This window comes from Mustela erminea, chromosome 19 (genome assembly GCF_009829155.1).
Source record: "Mustela erminea isolate mMusErm1 chromosome 19, mMusErm1.Pri, whole genome shotgun sequence".
Lineage (NCBI taxonomy): Eukaryota > Metazoa > Chordata > Mammalia > Carnivora > Mustelidae > Mustela > Mustela erminea.
Genome location: NC_045632.1, coordinates 43928148 through 43948844, shown reverse-complemented (window position 1 = coordinate 43948844; position 20697 = coordinate 43928148). Strand labels below are relative to the sequence as shown.

Here is a 20697-nt window from a genome sequence, read left to right as displayed (position 1 = left end):
GATAATTAATAAAACAACCAATAAATCTTATACTTTCAAAAACTACTTAATGACATGGAAAAGTGCTTATTATAAGTAATGTTAAATGAAAGAAAGCAGTATACAGATGGTATAATTACAATTATGAGAAAGAAAAAGAAATGAGAAGGAAACATCAAAATGTAAACAAAGAGTGATTACTTCTGAACAGTGAAACTGCCAGTGATCACTTACTTTTTTTAATACTTTTTAATATTTTCCAAACTGTCCAAAATGACCATGTGTTACTGAAACAATTAGGAGGAGAAAGGTCTATAAATAGATTTTAAAGTTACCTCTCAAAAAAAAAAAATGACATGAGGAAGAAAAAGAGGAGGAAGATGAGAAAAAAAAAATTATTCAGTCTGGGCTTCAACCTTCAAATCTGGCCAGATTAGTATTTCCAATTCACTCAATAAAAATATTTGTTAAACTGAACTATACTGATGCTAATCTAGGCAGATTTGGCAAGAAGCATTTCATCTGATCCTCTGAATTTTGCTGAAAATTTCTCTTTTTAGAATATGAAAACTCTAATCCTTGACTATTGTTTACTGCTGCCGAAATCTGTAAGTGCTCAACTCCCAGACTATCCAATTATTCACTGTCCAACCTATCTTTTTAGTTCAATTCAGACCTATGCCATGAATTGAAAATCTCTGAAAGCTATCAGACGAAAGCTATTTTTCAAAAACTGACCTGTTGTGCTGGGAGAAGGATGAGGAACTGATATAGCCCTGTGCACACTGCCACACTCAACTGCAGGATCTTGAGAAGAGAAAGGACAAAGACCATTTCCCCTGTGCTCCCACAATCCCCTTCACCAGCAGGTCACCTTATTGATATCTGTGTATGAGATATTCTCTCCTTCTAAACTATAAGCTCCTTGCAGGAAGAAGACTGTGGCTTTTTCACGTCCCTATTTCTAGCCCCAGGTAAGGAACGTGCCATTCAGAAGCTAATCAAAAAATGTTTCTGAGGGGCGCCTGGGTGGCTCAGTCAGTTAAACGGCTGCCTTAGGCTCAGGTCATGATGCCGTGGTTCTGGGCTGGAGCCCCTGCTTCTCCCTCTTCTTCTGCCTCTCCCCACCAATTCTGGTTGTTCTCTCTCTCTCTTTTTCTCCCAAATAAATAAATAAATAAAATATTTTTTAAAAAGTTTCTGAACTGAACTACATTGATACTCCTACCCTTGAGATTAAGAAAAAAAATTATGTTCAAGATAAACACACACACACACACACACACACACACACACACACACACAATTTTGAGCATGAGGAAGAGCTGCCAAATAACCCAGGAATTTATATGATTTAGAACTTGAAAAAAGTAGGAAATTAAGTTAGAATTCAGAGAATCTTTGGCTATTACTATGGGAAGAGGTGGAAATTGTTTTTCCGTCAAGGACCTCTGATCCAACTTTGGAATCAAATGAGTGCAACACACAAATAAAAGGCAATTTCATCTATTTTTCTTTCTTTTTTTCCTTAGAATAATGAAATAAATATTGGTAAAGTATATAACATCTTCCTTAAACATAAGGGGTAATTTAAAAATATACTTGAGTTCATGTTATGGTCCATTAAATGTCAAAGGAAGGCAAGAAAAGGAGGAGGCATATATTAATAACCTCAACGGTGGCCGGCCACAGACTTTAAGAAGGACAACTTCCAAATTCAGCAGACATCAGAAAAGGTATCACTAAAACTTATGCTCATAAGATTGGCATAATATAGATAAGATTAGCTATGTGCAGAAGTTCCCATATCCAAAAGGATGCATAAATACATTAGAAAGGAATTAATAACTTTCAATTCTCTCCTATGAGATGGCAACCTAAAAACGTGAGAAGACACTAGAATCTAGTTCAGGCCACCGGGATGGCTGTGCAGGTTGAGCACTGTACAGCTCCAGGGTACACCACTCCTACAATAATGCCTTTTGGAATTTTTAGGGCTGTAAACAACCTGCGTAATTATAAGTGACAGTCCTCGATCTAATTAACAACGGATAATGTTATAAAGCAGAAACAGAATGGTCCATGTGAGCCCTACAGCTGGGCTACAATGTGAGCCCTACAACAATGGGCTCTACTGACATTCTGGGCCAGATCATTCTCCATTGCAGGGGGCTGTCCTGCACACAGTAGGATGTTGAGCATCCCTGGCTTATAGTTATTAAATGCCAGTAACATCCCCAGGTCCCTGGTTGTAATAATTAAAAAGGTCTCAAGACACTGCCAATGTCTCCTAGGGGGCAAAAGTCTTCCCCTACTCCCCTATTTGAAAATCACTAAGCTAAAGAACAAAGAAGAATGGGGTAATGTTTGTTCAGCCCCTGCTGAAGAGAAAGCAGATATTGCATCTGGCATATGTGAGAAAGCCATGTCGTCTGCATCAGATCCGGGATAATGCTCAGGACAGTCTCAGAAGGAAATACCCTCACATATGTATCCAATTCCCTTCACTTAAATTCTACTTTTCAAGTAATGTCCCAATTACCAATTCATTATCTTGCGCACAGTAATTCAATGTCATATTTTGAAAAGAAGTTTTAAAAAGTACATTGACATGTAATGGTCCCCAGGTTATTGTCAACACCAGTGTTGGGCCATAGAGGAGTAAATATATGGAGAAACATTTGGAGTGACTGGTAATTTAGCAATGTGTTAAGATTAAATTTCTGGAAATACAATAAAAAACCAACTAGTTCCTTAAATGAAAGAAACTAAACTAAAATCTTTCCACAATATTTCCTACATTGAAAAGCCAAAATTAAAATATATAGATTAATATTTATATAATCTTCATTTGAGAAAGCCTTACACATGAAAGAGAATCCATACAGGAAAAGATTTGCTTATATCAAAATAAAAAGCTTGTGTTTCAAAAACAAAATGAAACAGAAAATATGAACAAAACTAAAATGAAAACAATCCAAAGCAAATAGTCACAACATAAATTTCAGTGGTTCTTGATTTTTAAATAAATATAGCTTTTATAAATCAAAAAACAGGGGCACCGGATGGCTCAATCGTTAAGCGTCTGCCTTTAGCTCAGGTCATGATCCCAGGGTCCTGGGATCAAGCCCCACATCAGGCACCCTGGTCGGTGGGGAGCATGCTTTTCCCTCTCCAGCTCCCCTGTGGTTTGTGTTCCCTCTCTCGCTATTTCCCTCTCTCACAAATAAATAAAATCTTAAAAAAAAAATTCAAATAACAAAATCAATACCCCAGTAGAAAAATGGAGAGGGGTGCCTAGGTGGCTCAGTTGGTTAAGTATCTGCCTTTGGCTCGGGTCGTGATCCTAGAGTCCTAGGATGGAGCCCCATACTGGACTCCTTGCTCAATGGGGAGCCTGCTTCTCTCACTCCCTCTACATGTGCTCTCTCTCTAACTCTATCAAATAAATAAATAAAATCTTAAAAAAAAAAAAAGAACAGAACCAGATAATTCACACACACAAACACACAATTTAGCCAATAAATACACAGAAAACATTTAACCTTATCAACTGAATTAATGGAAATCAAAACAAGACAGCATTTCTTGATATACATGTGTTTGATTAAAAAAAAAACATAGCATATATAGTACTGATGAGGGTACAGACAAATATTCTCAAACACTGAAATTGAGACTGGCACAATCTCAGGGGGATGGGCAAAATGGAGGAGGGAGAGTGGGGGGTATAGGCTTCCAGTTACGGAATGAGGAAATCACAAGAACAAAAGGCACAGCATAAGGAATATAGTCAATGATATTGTAATAGTGTTATACGGTGGCAGATGGTAGTTACACGTGTGGTGAGCACAGTATAATGCATAAACTTGTCAAATCACTATGTTGTATGCTTGAAACTAATGTAACATTGTATGTCAACTATACTCAAATTAAAATTTTAAATAAGTAAATAAACAAACAAACCAATAAATAAACGGGCATGATCTCCCTGAAAGACAACTTAGCAATAAATATCTTTTTTTAAAAAAGATTTTATTTATTTATTTGACAGACAGAGATCACAAGCAGGCAGAGAGGCAGGCAGAGAGAGAGGAGGAAGCAGGCTCCCCGCCAAGCAGAGAGCCCAATGCGGGGCTCGATCCCAGAACCCTGGGATCATGACCTGAGCTGAAGGCAGAGGCTTTACCCCACTGAGACACCAGGTGCCCCAGCAATAAATATCTTTAAAAGTATACACATGCTTTTGGGATACCCGGGAGGCTCAGTCAGTTGAGCATCTGCCGTCAGCTCAGGTCATGATCCCAGTGTCCTGACATCAAGCCTTGCATCCGAGCGAGCTCCCTGTTCAGCAGGGAGTCTGCTTCTCCTTCCCCCTCTGCCCTCACTCATGCTTGCTTTCTCTCTCTCCCTCTCTGTTAAACTCTTTAGGGGAGCCTGGGTGGCTCAGTCATTAAGCGCCTGCCTTTAGCTCAGGTTATGACCACAGGGCTCTGGGATCAAGCCCCATGTTGGGTTCCTTGCTCTATAGGGCCTGCTTCTCCCTCTACTACTCCCCCTGTTCGAGTTCCCTCTCTCACTGACTCTCTGTCAAATCAATCAAACAATCAGTCAATCAATCAATCAATTTTTTAAAAAAATAAAATAAAATCTTAATAAATAAATAAGTAAGTACATGCTTTTAACAAGTTCTTCTCTTAGAAATTCTTCCTTGGAGGGTACCTGGGTGGTTCAGTGGATTAAGCCGCTGCCTTCGGCTCAGGTCATGATCTTAGGGTTCTGGGATCGAGTCCCGCATCGGGCTCTCAGTTCAGCAGGGAGCTTGCTTCCCTCTCTCTCTCTGCCTGCCTCTCTGTCTACTTGTGATCTCTCTCTGTCAAATAAATAAATAAAATCTTTAAAAAATAATAATAATAAATATTAAAGAAATTCTTCCTTGGAAATGATCATGAATCTGCACGAAGTTTAGCTACAAGAATATTCACCTTAATGTAATTCATAATAGCAAAAACTTGGAACAACCTGTAAGTTGGTCAGCTGAAAAAATTATGGTACATTCAAATGATATATCATGCAATCATTAAAAATTATAGAGGATGTGGAAAACGACCATGTTAATGACAGGAAAAAGATGCTTAATGACATGGGAGAATGTTCAGGATGTAACGGTGTTTTCAGTAAGAGACTGGGTCTGGAGTCAGACTGTCTGGATTCAAATTCTGGATCCACCATTAATTAGCTGTGTGACATTAGGAAAATTAGTAACCCTCTCTGTACCTGTTTCTTAATGTGTAAAAAAATATAACCCCTATGAAATAATTGATTTAGGCTATAATGATCAATGGCTACTTAAAGCCACAAGGAGGAAGGTTGATGGGGAAGTTTGTAACAGATGTACCTGACTGGAAACACCACTAATCAATCTCAACATCAGTAAAGTGAGATAAGCAGACATTATGTGCCTCCTACTGTGACACAACAGGAAATACAGTATACACCATGCCTAGGAAGTATTCTTACTCTCCAGATTTGAACTGAATTTACCCAAGTGTCTAGATCCCTTAGCATACCATAAATATGGAGATTTAATTCCATTAAAATGAGGTTCAAGGGGCGCCTGGGTGGCTCAGTGGGTTAAGCCGCTGCCTTCGGCTCAGGTCATGATCTCAGGGTCCTGGGATCGAGTCCCGCATCGGGTTCTCTGCTCTGCGGGGAGCCTGCTTCCTCCTCTCTCTCTCTCTCTGCCTACCTCTCTGCCTACTTGTGATCTCTCTGTGTCTAATGAATAAATAAAATCTTTAAAAAAAAAAAAAATGAGGTTCAAGAACAATCTAAAGAAACTGATGGTGGTAAAAAGTCAGAATAGTGCTTACCTCTGGGGCAGGTATAGACTAGGAAAGGACAAAAGGAAATTTTATGGGTTACTAGAAATTTTCTATATTGACATGAGTGTACTGTATAAATTCTTTGCTCTATGTGATTGCTTGGTTTTTAAAAATGGAAAGAAGAAAAGCTCCTGCTTTTCTCCACGGTCTAGTGGTAAGAAGACAAGTAGGCACGGTTAGGGAACTAGACATGAGGCCAAGAGAAAGCAGCAGGATCCTGTGCCAGGCTCCCAACTGTGGGCCTTGTTCTTTGGGATTCCCTGCTGTTGCCAAGAAGAGCTGGAGGTGAGAAGAGAGCAAAGCTTGGCCCAAAGAAACTAGGGTACTTTGGGGGGAAGTCTTACAGAGTGGCTGTTCGCAAGGATTTCCACATCACTAGTAAACTAAGTATACTGGCTGTGTTGTAAAAGTGGGCTTTAATTTGCACTTACGGGATTTCAACACACCACCTCACCTATGCCCTTGGACACATTGGTAATGTGAATTAGAAACTAGCAGTTAAGGGGCGCCTGGGTGGCTCAGTGGGTTAAAGCCTCTGCCTTTGGCTCAGGTCATGCTCCCAGGGTCCTGGGATCGAGCCCCACATCGGGCTCTCTGCTCCGCAAGGGAGCCTGCTTCCTCCCCTCTCTCTGCCTGCCTCTCAGCCTACTTGTGATCTCTCTCTCTGTCAAATAAATGGATGGGGTCTTTAAAAAAAAAAAAAAAGAAAGAAAGAAATTAGCAGTTAAAAGAATAAATGAAACAAGATGGGATCAGGAGGGAGACAAACCATAAGAGACTCTTAATCTCACAAAACAAACTGAGGGTTGCTGGGGGGAAGGGAGTTGGGAGAGGGTGGTGGGGTTATGGACATTGCAGAGGGTATGTATGGGCTATGGTGAGTGCTGTGAAGTGTGTAACCCTGGCGATTCACAGACCTGTACCTCTGGGGCTAAAAATACATTATATATTTATAAAAAATAAAATTTTTTTTTAATTTTTTAAAATTAAAAAAAGTAATTAAAAAAAAAAGAAATTAGCAGTTACAGTTAAGGCAATGTCTTATGACTGGCTGGTTGGAAATGTAGGCTACAGAAACATTAGAACTTTGAGAATTGATGGAGTTCGCTTTGAAATGCCAGAAGACTGTTTTGGAAATCGGGCTAATTATAGGGACATGTAAAGTTACTGGGACCAAGCCTCCAATGCATTGGTCTCCCCGCTCAGCGGGGTGTCTGCTTCTCCCTCTTCCTCTGCTCCTCCCCCTGCTTGTGTGCTCATACTCTCTCAAAATCTTTAAAAAAATTAAAATATAAGAGAGCAATCTTTCTTCTTAGCAAAAAATAAAAATTTACTAAGCCTATACAGTGCACCCAATACTATTCTAAATATTACCTTATTCAATCTTTACAAAAAGCCATCTGAGGGAAGTGCTATTAATATCTTCACACTCTATCCTAGACACTGAGGCACCAAGAGATTAAGAAATGTTCCCATGGTCACATGGCCAATAGCAGCCATTTGGGATGTGAACCCAGGCAGTGACTCAAGAGCTCATACTCTTACTACTCTCAGTTTATGTAGTCTGGAGCGACTTCCTTTGAGTTGGTGGGTTCGAATCTTGGCACCACTTTAGTTAGCAGCTGAATGAGTCTTGGACAAACTGCTGAAGGCCTCTGCACACAATTTTCTCATCTATAAAATGGGTCTAACAACAGCCTCTCAACACGATCTGTTGGGAATATTAGATGGATTTTATATGCAGACAACCTAGCACACAGTAGCCATTCAACAAGAGTTAGCACTATTCCTTCCCTGTCTGATATTCCTCTTCTTTTTATGCTCACTGCTGCTCAGCAAGTGTGAAACTTCTCATTCCAGCTCCAATGAAAGTCAGGTCCCAGCATAGCTCAGGAGAGGAGACCAAACAGTGGTAGGAAGATGGGCACTACAGCTGCCAGTCCCTTGAAAGGCATGTGGACATTTGCTAAATCCCTGAACAGGAAGTAGTTCATCTCATCCCTGAAACTATCCTCACCAAGCGAGCATAAGAAACCTCCAAGGTACACAGAGTTGGGTTCGAAAGCCACACTGCCCCCTCCCTTTTCCAGATGATGGAAAACTCACCTAAGGCTCTGACAATTCGCATCAGGACTTCCCCAACTTTCATTCTGGTCTCCGCTGTGTGCTTGTCTTTATCACTGTCATACTGAGCCAACAGGCCAAGCAAGATTTTCTCAGGGTATGCATCTGAGAGCAAGGCAACCCCTGGGATTAAAAATAAAAAGAAAGGATTCGTTATGATTTAAAGTTGGAAGGCATATAAACCCAGACAGCTTCTGATGAGATGAACACGGAGATACTTAAACCCATCCCTGCAATTCTACCAGGAAGGGCTGCCCTTTATTTGGAATGACAACATAGTGAGTGCGAAGAACATCGGTCTGGGAGTTCAGACTACTGGATCTTTCTGGTCTCAGTCTTATATGAGCTCTAAGATCATTTCCAACACTGATTCTGTGATTTATGGATCCTAGAGTCTAAAAGCAGAGGCTAGATGATTACATATTGTGGCAGGAATTCACACAGCAGCAGGAGAAAACTGGATTAAATACCCTCTAGGGAGCCCTCCAAGTCTGAGACTCCAAGGTTCTCTGACTACCATCATCCCTGCCAACATAGCAGCCGAAGCACGGTAGCACTTCCTGTCTCTGCGGCAGTTCTCTGTTCCAATATGAGCACTCTCCGTACAACTGTCAACGAGGAGAGTAATTTCAACAAGGAAATATCTTCAGAGGATTCTGGGCATGATTGGTGGAGACCCATGCTTACGGCTGAGTTCCCTGATCAGAAATGAGGAAGGTCCTGCTCTTGAGTCCATATTCCAAGGACAGTAGTAGACCCCCGCCTTATCTGCAGGGAATACGTTCCAAGACTCCCAGTGGATGCCTGAAACTGTAGATAGCTCCAAACACTCTATATTCTTCGTTTCTTTCCCTACATACCTACCTATGACCAAGTTCAATTTATAAATGAGACTCAGTAAGAGATTAACAACAATAACGAATAACAAAATAGAACAACTATTTGTGAATGGGATCTTTCTCATTCTCAAAATACCTTATTGTACTCTACACACCCTTCTTGTGCTGACGTGAGATCATAAAATGCCTCCACGATGAGATGAAGTGAGGCGGATGACGGGAGGCATTGTGACAGAGTGTTAGGTTACAACCGACCTTCTGGTGGTCAGTCAGTCAGAAGGAGGCTTCTCTGCTTCCAGACCACAGGTGACCTCAGGTAACTGAGACTGTGGGCTGTGGAAAGCAGAACTGCAGGTAAGTGGGGACTGCTGTACTTGTCGACCCCTTCTGCCATCAAGTTAGTATCTCCGAGTTAGGTCGGGGTCCGAGCCCCGCCCCATACTGAGCAAACTTCACAGGGGTAGAGAGAGGAGGGGAGATAAGACCTAAGATAGAATCAGAAATCAAGATCCTGGTCTCCAAACTATACTAATACAAGTTCTGTTACTTGGGTGGAACACATTACACACTTCTAAAGAATATCAAGAAGAAAAGAAAAACAGACAAGGGGAGGAAAAACAAACAAGGGTTTCAAAATATATGCAGGGGGAAAATGCTTCCTTTTACCACCTCTACCTCAACTACTCTGGTCCATTATTTGCGGCCTGCTGCTTTTCTTCTCTTCCCCAGGAGGCTCTGTGTTTTACCCGATACCCTCACTGCAGCTGGAACCACCTGGTTAAAACAAGTCAGGCCCCAACATTCTTCTGTGCAAAGCCCTCAGTGGTTTCCCTTCCACCCTGAATATGAGCAACCCCACACCGCTACCTGCCTTTGTTCACTCTCTGACCTCAGCTTTGACCATATCTTCTCCCTTGCTCACCATCCTCAGCAATTCTGGTCTCCTCACTGTTCTTGGAGTAGACCAAGCTGCTTTGGGCCCATGGTCTTCCCTGGCATCCCCTCTGCCTAGGCTGCTCCTCCTCCAGGCAGGCTTACAGCTTGCTCCCCGAACCCCATCATGTCTCTGTTCAAGCATCACACTTATCACACAGAACATAGAACACAGCAGCCTCCTTCCCCGACCGATCTTTAAAATCCCCTTCACCCTGCTTCCCTTTTCTTCTCAGCACCTATTATTACCTGGCACGGTATCTAACAGTATGTGTTTCTTTACTGACTGCTCTCCTCCTTAGAATGTAAACTTTACAAAGTTACGGATTGTTTTTTGTTGTTCTCTGCTGTAGCCTCAATGTCTAGAAGAGTGCCAGCACATAGCAGGTGCTCAGTACCTACTGTTCTACTCAGTATGTACTTGTTCAATGAAGTCATAAAAAGGCTCGAAGATACAGTCCTGATATAAATCTCAGGAATTAAGCAAGAGAAGACAGGGAAGGAGTAATAGAAATGCTTAAGAGAGGAGGGGTGAGGGGATGGGTGAGCCTGGTGGTAGGCATTAAGGAGGGCACAGATTGCACGAAGCACTGGTGTGGTGCATAAACAATGAATCTTGGAACTCTGAAAAAATAAAATTAAATTTAAAAAAAAATCCTCAATCATTTTTCATCTGAGTTTACCAATCTCCCATTTTATTTTTTTTTAAGATTATATGTATTTATTTGACAGAGAGAGAGAGAGAGAGAGATCACAAGCAGGCAGAGAGGCAGGCGGGGAGGTGGGGGAAGCAGGCTCCCTGCCGAGTAGAGAGCCCAATGCAGGGTTCGATCCCAGGACTTTGAGATCATGACCTGAGCCGAAGGCAGAGACTTAACCCACTGAGCTACCGAGGCACCCCAAAATGTGATTTTTATTAATTAATGGTGTTGACACCTTTCTCTGACCTTTTCTTTTAACTTGACACTCATGCAGGCAAAGTCTACATAAGATTCATACTATATCCTTTTTTTTTTTTTTTAAAGATTTATTTATTTATTTATTTGATGGGGCGCCTGGGTGGCTCAGTGGGTTAAAGCCTCTACTTTCAGCTCAGGTCATGATCCCAGAGTCCCGGGATCGAGCCCTGCATCAGACTCTCTGCTCGGCAGGGAACCTGCTTCCTCCTCTCTCTCTCTCTCTGCCTACTTTTGATCTCTTTCTGTCAAATAAATAAAATCTTTATTTAAAAAAATTTATTTATTTATTTGAGAGAGAGAGAAGAGGGGCAGAGGAAGAGAGAGAATCCTGAAGCAGACTCCCTGCTGAGCGCACAGCCAGATGGACGCTGGCCTGGATCTCAGAACCCCGGGATCATGATCTGTGCTGATAAGAAGAGTCGGATGTTTAACCAACTGAGCCACCCAGGCACCCCTATTTTCTATGTTATAGGTTGTGATTCCATTGTATTATGACTCAGATAGGCACAAAGGCAGTACACCTGGTGAGGGCTGCACCTGTCTGCCTCTTTTTTACCTTCCCCACCCCTATCTTTTCATTGCTTCCAAAAAGCCTGGAAAGTCCCTGCATGTGGTCCTAAGCCACATCTTCCTTTATGTGGCCTCCAATTTTGTACAAGCAGAAGCTCTGCTCTTAAGGAAGTTTCAGACTATGGCAGAACCTGAATTAGACAGTTACCCTGTTGGCACAATGTGACCGTGCACTTGTAGTTAGCTCCATTATGCAAAATGATGGGGAAGTTCTTGGAGGTCCAAGGTGGAGTTAAAGATATTTTGCCATGGGGAGAATGTCTGTGGCTAACAGAAAGATAAATAAATTATTTACTAAGGGAGAGAAAGGAAATCACTTCCAAATCTTCCAAAAAGCGCAAAGCAAAAGTGAATCAGTAGTTGGTAACTGGCGTTCTGGCAGCCATCGTATCACTGACAACTGCAAGGCCTGGTGTATATCAGAGATCTATGGCAATCAGAACTACTTTTCATCAGAAGTTCCCAAGTCAGAAATCTGGCAGATTTGTTTGCTTTTCGGAATATAGCTGTGATTTTATAATGGAGATTGGTGGGAACATGGGATTTGGTTTATAAAACTTTGATCTATATCTAGCTTTTCTGAAAAACATTTAATTCTAAGTCCCTCCTACTGTCATTTATGCCTATTTTCTCTCATTAATCTTTAGCAGAAAATAGTTATTTACTTCTCACAACATATCCTGCTACATACATCAAAACCAAATGAGCTCTTGATTTCCTTGCTGTAGCAGACATACATTTTGGTTGCACACAGCATCTACTCTGTCTTCTGCTAGCAAAACCTGGTGGTCCTTTGGGAACTATCTCTTTCCTCTCCTTAGTCTCTGTGGTGTGAGTGGAGCTAATACCAGCTTTCTCCCCCTCCACGTGTAAATTCATATCCCAGGCTGGCCAGTTAGGACATTCCATCCCATGCCCACGCAATGATGGGCTCAGGACTGGGCAATGAGACTCAATTCTGGAGCTCAGATTGGAACTACTGGGAAAAAGGAAAAAAGCTTTTTCCCCACTTCCCTGTTGAAATTATTAGCCTGGAGCTGCCTGTGACCACTATGGGGAGAAAACCCACCCAAAAATAAAGTCAACACAGAAGAAGGTCAAGCCAAAAAAGGGAAGGAAATAAGAAAGAGACCTGATGTCATGCTTTGAACCTCTGGATCCAACTGTATTTCCACCCACTAAACTCTCTGCATACATGAATCAAAAAAAAATCCTTTTATGTATATGCCAGTTTGATTTTTTTTTTTTCATCCAAAGGAATCCTAACACATTCTTCTTCAGATTAAAAAATTTTTTTGAAATTTTTACTCACTTACGTACTTTTCCTATAATGCCAAACTTTTAATTCCACTAGGGAGCTTTAAATTCTTCCACTCCTGCATTAAAAGGTTGCCAATAGCAAAGCCCAGTTTCCTTGCTTCCCACAGTCCCATGTTAGCAATTGTTTATCTTCTTGATGGCCTTTTCCCCAAACTGCTGCCAAATGGCCCGCTCACTGTTTTGAGTTTTACCTTCTAGGATACAGCTGCTACCTAGGAGTTTATAAATCCCTAGAGGACAAGGGCAGCTCCTGCCTTACTCTTACACCAAAGCAGCAAAGAGAATCACATACGATGGTTAAGACTGTGTAACAATTAAAGAGATGAAATTTTGTGCGGCTGTTTTTGCTTCATATTTGAAAATGAATTTTGACAATGAGGAAGTATGGCCATAACCCTCACATGACCCTTGGTCCCTCGCACTTGATAATTCCTTTGTAATTTAAAAGTGCGGTAATTTCTGGGTCAGCACAGGCTTCAAGGAAACATGACACATCAATCCCTTTGGCAAAAAGAACCAAATGACTGTGTGAGAAATACCTGTTCCTGCTCTGATCACAGGAAAATGACTACGTATTTCAAGATGTGGCATAACAGATAAGTTGCACAGAAAGTAAAGGTGAACCTAAAACGGCCAAGGTTCATGAAAACATTCTGATCTGGATTTTCAGGCAAAGCATAGGATATAGGCAAATTAACTCAGGTGAAAAAAATATTAATAAAAGCACATTATGCATCAGAATAGAGCCTGACAACTCTGTAAAACCACCATTTGTCTCCCCAGAAGACTTTCTTCACAAAGCTGGAAATGTATTCTAATCCCAACAATGTTGACTTCCAGATGATTCCTCAAAAAGGTGTTCAGTGATTCTGCAGACCTTCGTCAGTAAAAGGAGCCTAGGTGTAGTCTTACCTTACAAAACGGTCTTGCATTGCAGGAAAGATAGTTTAACTCTTTGCTAGTTTAAGTCTTTGCTGACTGGCTATCCCAAGAACCTGCTAAGCCAATCTCCACTTTAAAACTAACCTGCCTTGTTCTCCTGGACACGTAACAACCTATCTCCCAAAATACTCACATCAACCTGGAAAACCACCTACTCCCTCAAACTTCTCAGGTATTTCTGCTGACAAAACTGTAAGAAACACAAAACTCCACATATTGTGTGATTCCATTTACATGAAATGCCCAGAATAGGCAAATCAGAATAGACAGAAAGTAGATTTAGTGGTTACTTAGGGCTACAGGAAGTAAGAGGAAATAGGAAGTGACTGCTAATGGATGTGGAGTTTCTTTCTGGAGCAATAAAAACCTTCCAAAATTGATTGTGGTAATGGGTACACACTCTGTGAACATACTAAAACCACTGAATTGTACACTTTAAATGAGTGAATTGGATGGTATGTGAAATATATCCCAAAAAGTTATTATTAAAAAAATATAAAAGCTTTTTCGTATCTATCCATTTGGGTTTCTAGAATAGAAGAAAAAAGGAGAAAATAATATAGCTCATCTTAAATATAAAGGGAAATCCGGTGCTACAAACAAAAGTATCACCTTCCTTTTGTATTCGAATCTATTTTGGTTGCCCCTGTAGGGTGAGGGTGGACAGACAGCAAAGCAAAAGATTTTTTATCTGAATGGGGAGAAAGGTCAAGTACTGACATATCACAAAACCTAACATGTTTAAGAAAATATATTATGCTAAAATTCTAAGTTCTATGTTAAGCCAGAAACTCTAGGAATTTCTCCTAGCAGCTATACTAGCACAAACAGAAAATTATTTACGTACAAAATCATCACTGTAGTACTACTGGTAAAGAAAAGACTGGAAACAAATTAAATATTTATCAATAGAGGACTGATTAAGTTGTAGTCAGTCAAATAATGGGATAGAATATATCCATAAAAAAATAAAAAAGCTTTTTAAGAAATGTTATGGAATACATTCTAAGATCTACTGTTAGGCAGAACGCAAAGTCACAAACTATGTGTACAGAATTCAACTATTTCTGTACAAAAGGGAAAAACACACTCATAAAATATTTCTGGAAGGATACACAAGAAACTCATGGTTTTGGTTGTTTCTGGGGAGGGAAATGGGGAAAGATATGAGAGAAGAAAGTTTTTCTTCTGTATCTTTTTGTACCTTTTGCACTTTGAACCATGTGATGTATTATCTACCAAATATAAATTCTAAAAATGTAAGTTGAAAAAAGTCTGTCATAAAGGACGTGGTCTTTTAAAATAGACCATCCTCTTTTAGAGCCGAGAATGTAAAAAGAATTTGCAATCAAGTGTTGTAGAATGACCACAAATGTTTCTATTTTCTTCCTCTTGAACTACGAAAGTAACAACTGAGGAGTAAAAAGGGTATAAACCCAAAGACAAGAATAAAGAGAATAGGACAGGTGTCAAAGGTTGAGTCTGCATAAAGAGAACGAAGATGGGAAAACATAATGACACATATTCAATATGGCTGTTAAATCATTTGGAAGAAGTGAGCAATAATTACATAGAAAACTAAACAAAAGGATAAGGAAGACTGAACTAGGCTCAGCAATGAGTAATACCCAAATAGTCAACAGTAAATACAGCCTAATGAGGTAGCTCAAAATCGACGCGGAAATGGCAGGAGGGGAAGGCCACGGGTGTGCATGTCTATGTATATGTGTGCATGTGTTAAAATCCTCATCCAACATACAGAAAATGAGTAGATAATGCCCAAAGTTTTTTTTAAATCAAGAGAAATATGGGATGCTTGGCTGGCTCAATCAGAGGAGCTTGTGACTCTGGATCTCAGGGTTGTAGGTTCGAGCCCCGTGTTGGTGTAGAGATTACTTAAAAATAAAATCTTTAAAGGAAAAAAAAAATACGTGTGAACATTCTATTTATAAATGGGAAGGTAATCACTAGAAGAAACTATTCAAAAGGGGTGGGAAAGGAATGCTTATCTTTGGGGACTGGAACAGTGAGGGGGAAGAAGCCGGGCAGGAGATCAGCTTTTTGACTCATTACAAACTATGTTCAAAGTAATTAATGAAAGCAGGTTTATTTTAAAAACTAGAAAGAAGATAAAAAGCATATTAACGTACAGAGGAAGCACAGTGCAAGAACAGTGATGCGTAAGAGAAGAGGTCAGGCACAGGAGACTTTTCCTTTGATTACAAAAAAAATCATCACCGATCTGTACCTGTCCTCTCTTGCAGCTTGATGACACAAAGATACGAAAGGCTAAAACCTGAAGAGAAGGAAAACATCCTTCCTTAGCAGGGTACTTCAGTTGTTACACTTGAGACCTTTCATTATGATGAAAGCCAACAATAATTTCAGCTCCAAAAATCCAGGAAGTTGCACAAACTGGGGAAGTTGGTTATTAAATCAAGGAAGTGTGGGGAATTCAACTGGATGGCTGGTCTGTCTTTGTAATTACAGTAAATGGCAATGTGTCTAGATGCCAATTTGACGTTAAGTTTCTCTACAGCTCCAAAGCTGTGCTAAGTGTGGACAAGCCCCAACAAATTTATAAAGATTCAATATGAGTGAGTGTTATGCAGGCCTGAAGAAAAAACAGGGTTAGACTAATAAACTGTCACAGTTAACAGCTAAAGATCTGGGAGAACCATACCTAGGGTTTATCTCTCTCTCTCTTTTTTTTTTAAATTTTTAATTTTTTTAAATTTATTTTTATTTTTATTTTTTTAAAGAGATTTTTATTTATTTATTTGACAGAGAAAGATCACAAGTAGGCAGAGAGGTAGGCAGAAAGAGAAAGAGAGAGAGGGAAGCAGGCTCCCTGCTGAGCAGAGAGCCCGATGTGGGACTTGATCCCAGGACTCTGAGATCGTGACCTGAGCCGAAGGCAGCGGCTTAACCCACTGAGTCACCCAGGTGCCCTTTTTTTTTTTTTAAAAAGATTTTATTTATTTATTTGACAGACCAAGATCACAAGTAGGCAGAGAGGCAGGCAGAGAGAGAAAGGAGGAAGCAGGCTCCCCACAGAGCAGAGAGCCTGATGTGGGGCTCGATCCCAGGACCCTGGGATCATGACCTGAGCCAAAGGTAGAGGCTTTAACCCACTGAGCCACCCAGGCGCCCCTAGGGTTTATCTCTTTAAGTCAGGATCGAAATAATACATTTGAAGTGTGCCTGGGTGGTGTAGCCAGTTAATCATCCAGCTCAGGTCATGATCTCAGGGCCGTGAGATTGAGCCCCATGTCAGGCTCAGCATGGAGTCTGCTTAAGACTCTCTCTCCCTCTATCCTCCATGCTCTTGCTTGCTCTAATAAATCAATAAATCTTTAAATAATAAATTCAAATACTAAAATAATGCCAATGTGTTTTGCTTAAATTGTTCTCTATTTCCCGTTTTTGAGGGGAAATGTTAAAAGGAGTGCATCTCTATTTGCTCATAGTTAACTATACTTGCTGGAAACCAGGTGGATCACAAATTATTATTACAATAAAAAAATACCTAATAGCAAAGATGGTAATAACATTCCGAATATTTACTCAGTGTTTTCAACATGCCAGACTGTTCTAAGCAATTTTAATGCATTCATCCATTTAATGCTCCCAAGAGTCCTTTCAAGTAGGTATTATTCTTATCCCTAATTTTATGAAAGGAGAAGCTAAGGAACACATGGGTGAAAAATATGACCCACGATATTTGGCACATGGCTGAGCAGAAGTACAAACCTGTACTCGGCTATGCTGTGGGCCCCCCAGCAGCAGTGCCTGGGAGAAAGTACCTGCTGGAATAATACTAGCTTTGCAAATCCTAACCCCAAAGATAGCAGACCTTACACTGTCAAGTATATGAAACGGCCTTACTCCATAAAATATATTTTTCACTGAACTCCAAGGTCAGAGGAAAGAGAGGCACTCTGTACTCTGCATCCCATAAGAGAAAAGCCAGAATTCTCTAGACTCTAGTGAGTCTAGTGGGCCTTCATAGGGACTGCTTCATTCCTACTCAGTATCTTTATTTAGCCTGTCACCAAGGGAGGTGACTGATGTTAATGAAATTCACAAATGATTCTAACGCGAGATGCTGCTGACATTAGTGGTAACTGAGGAGCTGTACAAAAGGAAATTGAGAACTTGGATTTTCAGGAGTTCCAGTTTTTAACCAGTGATCCTCACACATCTCCATTCTACTCGATACTGAAAGCCCCCTAAATCTCTTATTCTACCCTCCCCGAATGCGCAAAATCCAAAATATCCCTCAAAAGCTTAGAGTCCACCTTGTCAGAGCTGCCTCTGTCAAACTCCTGTGGGCGATAGAGAGGAAGGGGTAAGGGAGAGAAAGAGGAAAACAGAGCCTCCAGAAGCCGCCACCGTCAAGGGCTCTGTTGTATGTGCAGAAACACGAACAAAGCCGCCTGAATACTGGCTGAAGGCAGAAGTGAGGAAGGAAGGACAGGAAAACAGCGATTCCCTCTGCTTTCGGGGGAATCACTGCCCTACGCATTCCAAGAAACCCACATTTCAGCTGTTCCGGGGTGAGAACTAAAGAAGCAGGATGTCATTCATTTAATTCTCTTTATGTAGCTTTCCAAGAGTAAAAAAGGACATTAGCATTCTCTTTATTTATTTATTTATTTATTTTAAGATTTTTATTTGAGAGAGAGAGAGAGCGCACAGGACAGAGCAAGAGCGCACAAGCAGGGTTGGGGGGAGGAGAGAGGCAGGCAGAGGCAGAAGGAGAAGCAGGCTCCCTGCTGAGCAGGGACCCCCCCCCCACTCCCCACCCCCCACCCCCCACCCCCCCGGGCTTGGGACTCAATCCCAGGACCCGGGGATCATGACCTGAGCTGAAAGGCAGACGTTTAACCAACTGAGCCACCTGGGTGTCCCAACATTCTCTTTACGATATCAAACAGTTACTGGTTAAAAAAGAAAAAAAGGCCTTCCAATTTCCCATAGTGAGTAGTTCTCTTTTAGCTGACTCTTGATAAGAAAATAAAACTCTTTACATCTCCTAAAGACCCCAAGATGGGTGGTCCTGGTGGGAGGAGTACAAACTAAACTGCAGACTCATTTTTGCCAAAGTTTTCTACCAGCATTTCACCCCAAGCACATGCGGAGAGAAGCTGCAGAATCAGCAGAGCGGACTGATGCGTCAGGTTCTCCTTCGTCTGATGGAGCCAAAGCCTCCCCGGGGAGTTGTCACCTGGCCTGCAGCTCCAACAAGACAGGGCTGATCCTTCCCATTCTCCAGTGTCTCAGGGCTAGGAGACTTGCTCTGCGCTTTGGGCACCAAGCAGTGACACAGGTGAGACACACACGCTAATGAAATTGCTCCTTTTTTCCTGCATTAAGCCTAGCACAAGCCCTGATGAGAGGATTAGGCGAGTCTCTGTGATAGGCACTCCAGGCTAGGACTTGCTTAGAAAGTTGTCTGTTAAGTCAGTAACCGTGACATGCAGGGCTTAAACTGTAGTTTCATATGGAAACCAGGCAGAGCTACTATACATTTCATCCAAAGAGCCCCTTCTCCCCTGATAAAGGCACATACACACACAAACACTCCGCCTATAAACCTAGGCATGGGCCTTCTAGGAGTCCATACAGCCCTCAGGTTAAAATCCCCGTGCTAAGTAGGGCACCCATAAAGGGGAAAGGAGAAACCTTTAAAAAATTTGCTTGCACTATCAGAAGAACGTTTCTTATTCCCCTGGTGGCATAAATAATACATGGTCACACTGAAAGATTCAAATACTAGAGAAAAGCAAAAGAAGAAAGTAAAATAAAAATCACCTTTGGGACGTATGGGAGCATTGAGGACTTAAGGGGAGAGAATCTCTCTTTAAGATAATGAAGATGTTGTAAAATTAATTGCGGTAATAGATGCACAACTCTGTGTGTATACTAACAGCTATTGTATTTTACACTTAAAAAGGGCATACTGTATAGTATACGAATCATATTCCAGTAAGCAGTTTTTTTTTTTAAGTCACCTGAAATCAACACAAACATTTTCACACCCTCTCATTCATACACCATTTCCTAAGTCACACACACACACATACACACACATACACACACTCTCTCTCTCACACAGTTTTTATTGTGGACAACTTCACTTTAACAGCTTTCTTTTTAAAGGGAGGTTGGAGGGGCCCCTGGGTGGCTCAGTCAGTTAAGCGTCTGCTTTCAGATCGGGTCATGATCCAGGGTCCTGGGATGGAGTCAGAGTCCGCTTCTTCCTCTGCGTCGGCCTGTCTCCCTCCCACTTGTGCACTCTCTCTCTGAAATAAATATTTTTTTAAGAAAATATCACCCCAGAGTTTATCACCCCAGATGACATCACTTTTACACTAGGTAACTTGAGGTGGTTCAACAATAACACTGAACACTTCAATAGTAATACTATAAGTCATAGCAATAAGGATGATAGAAAAAGGATTTCTTTCAAATTTTACTTCAGTTAAAAACACGGAGATAGGGAGGCATCTGGCTGGCTAGGTCAGTGGAGGATAGACTCTTGATCTCATTGTCATGAGTTCAAGCCCCACATGGGTATAGAGATTACTCAAAACAAAACAAAACAAAACAAAAATAAAAACAAAAACAAAAACAAAAACTTAAAAAAAGGTGGGGAGGGGCACCTGGGTGGCTCAGTTGATTAAGCCACTGCTATCAGCTTAGGTCATGATCCCGGGGTCCTGTGATCCAGCCTACATTGGGCTCCTTGCTCAGCAGGGAGCCTGCTTCTCCTTCTCCCTCTACTTGCTACTCTGCCTGCCTGTGCTCTCTCTCTGCCAAATAAATAAATAAAATTTATTTAAAAAGGTGGGGGGAGAGGAGTAAAAAAACAAACAAAAAAAAATCCCAAACCTAAATCAGTTATGTAAGAATATATAGAAGTACTCTGCAGCTATGGCATAAACCATGTTTGGAAAACATCTTTAAATAAAGGCAATGGAAAAAATTCTTTCATGCATTCACCTATTAATAGAGTATGTACTATGTGCCAGATACTGTTACTAAGTGATACAAATATAATAGGACACTGCCTGTCTAGAGAAAGAGACAAATTAGCCAATGATTATAAGACAGTGCGGTTGAGGGGCACCTGGCGGTTCA

At 41.0% G+C, this 20697-nt stretch overlaps 1 protein-coding gene across 1 annotated transcript in view; it reads right to left on the bottom strand.

The window, feature by feature from the left end:
• Positions 1–20697, bottom strand: part of TANGO6 (transport and golgi organization 6 homolog) — a 189551-nt gene that overhangs the window by 75220 nt on the left and 93634 nt on the right. The window contains exon 15 of the mRNA XM_032324977.1: positions 7971–8111. Within this exon, the coding sequence (XP_032180868.1) occupies positions 7971–8111 (141 nt within the window). The remainder of the gene's footprint in view (positions 1–7970; positions 8112–20697) is intronic.